Consider the following 4,425-nt stretch of genomic DNA (forward strand, 5'->3'; position numbering starts at 1 on the left):
CCCCAGTCCGTGGCCAGTGGAAATAAGGAGGGGGGAGGGGGGGCAAATTTACCTTATCTGGGTTTTCTTTAGCCCACTGATCCTTTTGAACCTTTAATTTCTCTTGATATTCCGCAAACTCAGCTTCGAACTTCTTAGAATCCTTAAAAACGAAAAGTATTACAAACAGGGATGGAACATGTTCACTTTTATGAAAAACAATCGTTTCGTTTAAATAATGGTGAAGAAAAAAAGAAAAGCTAAACAGTCGATTTAAAAACGATTGTTTTTGAATAAGATCGTTTTCATAATTAAAAACGTAGAGCTCTTTTTTAGTTTCAGTTCGTCGTTTCGTTAACGAAAGTAGGTAGTTTTTAATTCTTGACGATTTTGAACGACGAACCTTCGTTAATGATATTTTTTTAGACAAAGTACATGTTTTGGTCGGAAACCCATAGTCAAAAAACCATTTGTCAGAAAACATTCAGTTAACAACCCTAATTAATAACAGGTTAATAGCATTCATGGGACTAATCATTAATCACAATAAATCATCAACTGAAAAAACGTTTTGAATTCAAGAAAATGTAAATCGTTTTGCACTTTTTTCTTAGGTGAAATTTTACCCATCTAAGAATCTAGAAAGTGGACTTCATACTTGATTTCTACCATTTCAGTTGTTTAAAAGTATTTTTCAGATCACAGTTTGAAAAAAAAAACTTATTCTGGTTTCCGTACCGGAAATTAACAAAATTTATTAGTTTCCGTGTCAATTTTTCCTTGGAAAAAATTCACTCGGAAAAATTGTTTTGGGAAAAAGTACTTTGTCAAGACATTTAACCTTAATTATACCTGACTGTCAACGGAATCTGGAACTAAGGCCATTTCAGGGCTCCGTAAACTGTGCGTCACAAATCTCAAAACATCATGATCGTCTGCTAGGCCGCCGGTGGCCGCCGAAACGCCGAAAAATCCATTTTTAGGGAGGATAACGTTCTCAGCCCTGATGCACATCTCGAAGTCCTTGTCGTTGTTGGACATACCGTTGTGAATAAGGACAGTCAGGATGTTGTGGTAATATTCAATCTTGGCTTTCACTGGGAACGGTTTATTCCTAAAAAAAAATGATGCTTAATTTAACCCAAAAAAATTCATTTTTTCACGTAAAATTATTTATTTATAATAAATCATTTTTAAAATGGATGGGGGGGGGATGATTTTTAAAGAAAACATACAGAAAATAAATTGCTGAATCGAAAAAAAATACAAGAATTGTACCGTATCATCGTGAAAAAGTTGTGATAAACTAACCTAAAATCTCTGAGACACCCCGCCAATTGTTGTGTTGCTCCATCATTCTGATGATCGAAAAGTTTGGTTCCATCATTCGTCATCGCCATGATGTACGGATTGTTATGTTTGTTATCGTTGTCGAAAGAGTCGAAGAATACTCCTAGACCGATCCACTGGTCGTTCGAACCAAACACAGGTCCTTCAACACCTAGTAGAGATTAGTCTCGTTAACATTTTATTAGACAAAACAACCACTCTCCTGTAACCTGTAACGACTTTCACCTGATACAATGCTCTGATCAACCCAAAATTTTCGCATAATGTTCATTGTTCATATTGGGCCACATCCCTCTTTATACTTATGCAACCCCCCAAAAATAATTTAACCCCCTTCTTGGTTCATATATATGAAATTATAAAATTGTACTTCTGCTTGGAAATGACAAGTGATATTTTTCTAGAAAATATTTCCCCCTGTTGGTTGAAAATCCCTGTTCTACCTTTAGCAGCTGTGTACCAGAATGCTAGACCATCAGCTCCTATGCGACCTCTACCAGTCACCCTACGAATATTAGACTTATTAAAAGATGATACGCGAGAATTTCCTTACAAGGGGCTGGTTCACCAGGCCGTTTAGCCTGGTCAAATTGAAAATCCAGCTTTCTACAAGNGTGTACTGTACAGTTTGCTCTAGCTGGTTAAATGTCAGCCCGGTTCTTGAAATGTATGTGTACTGTACAGTTTGCTCTAGCTGGTTAAATGTCAGCCCGGTTCTTGAAATGTATGTGTACTGTACAGTTTGCTCTAGCTGGTTAAATGTCAGCCCGGTTCTTGAAATGTATGTGTACTGTACAGTTTGCTCTAGCTGGTTAATGTCAGCCCGGTTCTTGAAATGTACCGGACTTAACAGTGGATAAGAACCAAGCAAAGCAAGACGGGAAAATAAAAATGAATTTTTTGATGAGAATTGATGTAAAAGCGGGTTTGGTGGATCCGCAACATGTTAGCTTCTTGGATCCGGATCCAAAAGGGGCAAAATATCAACAAAATTGAAAAAAAGGTTTAATCTCAAAACCCAAATATGAACTGTTTAAAAAAGTAATACAAATTTGTTCATCTCTGAATGGTTCATCAAGTTTTTGCATAAAAACGAAAAAATACAAATAATTTAATACTTCTTTTTTGTTAAATATTTCAACAAATGCTCGTGACCTGGATCCGGATCCATTTTTTTCAGGAGGGATCCAGGATCCAGATCAAATTAAAATGAATGCTAAGCACTGCTATTTAAATGTTTTAGGAAAACATCCGAAGATATTTATACGATGTGACCTGAATGTAAGCTCAACCTCCCACCAGTCGAAGTTAGTGATATCCTTCGTCCAAATCATCCCCTTCTGGCTCCTGCAACAATTCATTCAAATTATAAAAGAATTTAAAGGGAATGAACAGGGATTTAAAATAGTGGTGCCAAGACTTAGTAAAATGGGAAAATAATTTAAAGGAAATATAAAAAATATAAAAAATTGAGAGAGAAGTATTAAAAATCCTTTTCTACATTACTTTGTCAAAATATTTACAACAATTTCCTCTTTTAGAGAGGAGGGTATTTTCAAAATACTTCTTAACTAGGAGATTAAAATTAATTTTTGTCAGTAAGTATTTGGAAGAAAAGGAAAAAACTTTAAAATTGACTTGTTATACTTCCTAATTTACTAAAATAATCTAAAATATTTTTTTCAATTTTTGTTGGCCGTCATTGTAGCATTCAATGTTAGATGAGAATTTTTTTTATTTTGTGCGTTTCTTGTAAACGAACTGACATTGCATAAGCTGTATAAGTTGTTTCCATATTTCGTACGTTTATTGTAAACGAACTGACATTGCATGGGCTGTATCAGTTGTTTCCATATTTTGTACGTTTATTGTAAACGAACTGACATTGCATGAGCTGTATCAGTTGTTTCCATATTTTAACGAGATCATAAATTCAAGAAAAAAGATTTAGTTTTCAATGTTGAGAATAAAAATATGACACCTGAGAGACGGGGTTATTCGAACACTCTCTTCGCTCGCGATTGCGTTGCCACTGTACTCGAAGAAAGGGACACTTCCATCCTTCTGTGCTAGGTAGGGGGGTTTAAAACTGTACTTATACTCAAACCTTCGGTGTACCTGATAAAAAAAATTAGGAGTATACAAAATACATTGGATAATACAATCCAACACCATTAATATTCCCGCCCCCCCCCCGAAAAAGTTTTGAACATTTTATACTTTAAAGGGACTGTAAGCATAATTTTACATAGCATTCCATTAAGACAGAGGCATGCCCGTTACACAACGGTATCCTTTAAACCTTTGTCCGAACAAAGATGAGGTGGCGTGGTTTTTCCCCACTTATTTTCCCGCTACATAAATAAGAATATCTACGAAATCCTTGATCATCACACAAAGGATTAACGGGTATCGTAGTAAATCGGACATGCCATTCCTAAATTTAAGGTCACCTTAAAGTGTACTTACAGTCCCTTAAAGTCCATATAAAGGCTTCAAAAATACGTTTTTTGAACCACCCTGTACAATGTACATATTAATCTATAAAAGGCACAATACGTGAAGTGCAATATTATTGATAGTTTTTTATTTTATGTCTTAGGAAATTTAAAACATTTTCTTTTCTTGAAATATGCAGAAATTTGAACCCTGGGAGAAGATATAAACTATACAGCCAGGGCTACCTACAAAGGATGTGACTTTAAAGACGATTTTACGTAAATTGTTTTGTCATTTTTAAAAGCAGATATTATTATAAGTTTATCGAACCGAAATCGATAAACTTCTGAAAATCCAAAAACCCTTTTAGTTTGAAAAAATGAACAAAGTTATTGCCCAGAAACTAACTTGAGTTATTTGTCCAGCTACAGCAACTAAAAGAGCAAGAAGAAGAAGGGAGTGTACGCGAGGAGATCGATGAATCACCTCCCAAGCCATCTTGCTGGATCCAATCTCTGAAACGATTACTAATAAAAGGGGCTGTCGACAATAATGGTATTGACCTTCAGAATCGTAAAATTTCACATGAGCGTCTTCAAAACAATAATGTATAGTGGGTAATTTACTAAAGAACGCTTTTAGGACACCCCCCCCCCC

General features: G+C 35.3%; 1 protein-coding gene across 1 annotated transcript in view; it reads right to left on the reverse strand.

The window, feature by feature from the left end:
• Nucleotides 1-4,300, reverse strand: part of LOC111710195 (protein ERGIC-53) — a 7,938-nt gene extending 3,638 nt beyond the window's left edge. The window contains exons 1-7 of the mRNA XM_023484258.1: nucleotides 4,177-4,300; nucleotides 3,311-3,447; nucleotides 2,605-2,676; nucleotides 1,773-1,834; nucleotides 1,291-1,480; nucleotides 832-1,093; nucleotides 53-142 (exon numbers count right to left, since the gene is read on the reverse strand). Of these exons, the coding sequence (XP_023340026.1) occupies nucleotides 53-142; nucleotides 832-1,093; nucleotides 1,291-1,480; nucleotides 1,773-1,834; nucleotides 2,605-2,676; nucleotides 3,311-3,447; nucleotides 4,177-4,266 (903 nt within the window). The 5' untranslated portion in view covers nucleotides 4,267-4,300. The remainder of the gene's footprint in view (nucleotides 1-52; nucleotides 143-831; nucleotides 1,094-1,290; nucleotides 1,481-1,772; nucleotides 1,835-2,604; nucleotides 2,677-3,310; nucleotides 3,448-4,176) is intronic.
• Nucleotides 4,301-4,425: the final 125 nt, after the last annotated feature.

The sequence above is a fragment of the Eurytemora carolleeae genome, unplaced genomic scaffold (assembly GCF_000591075.1).
Source record: "Eurytemora carolleeae unplaced genomic scaffold, Eaff_2.0 scaffold889, whole genome shotgun sequence".
Classification (NCBI taxonomy): domain Eukaryota; kingdom Metazoa; phylum Arthropoda; class Copepoda; order Calanoida; family Temoridae; genus Eurytemora; species Eurytemora carolleeae.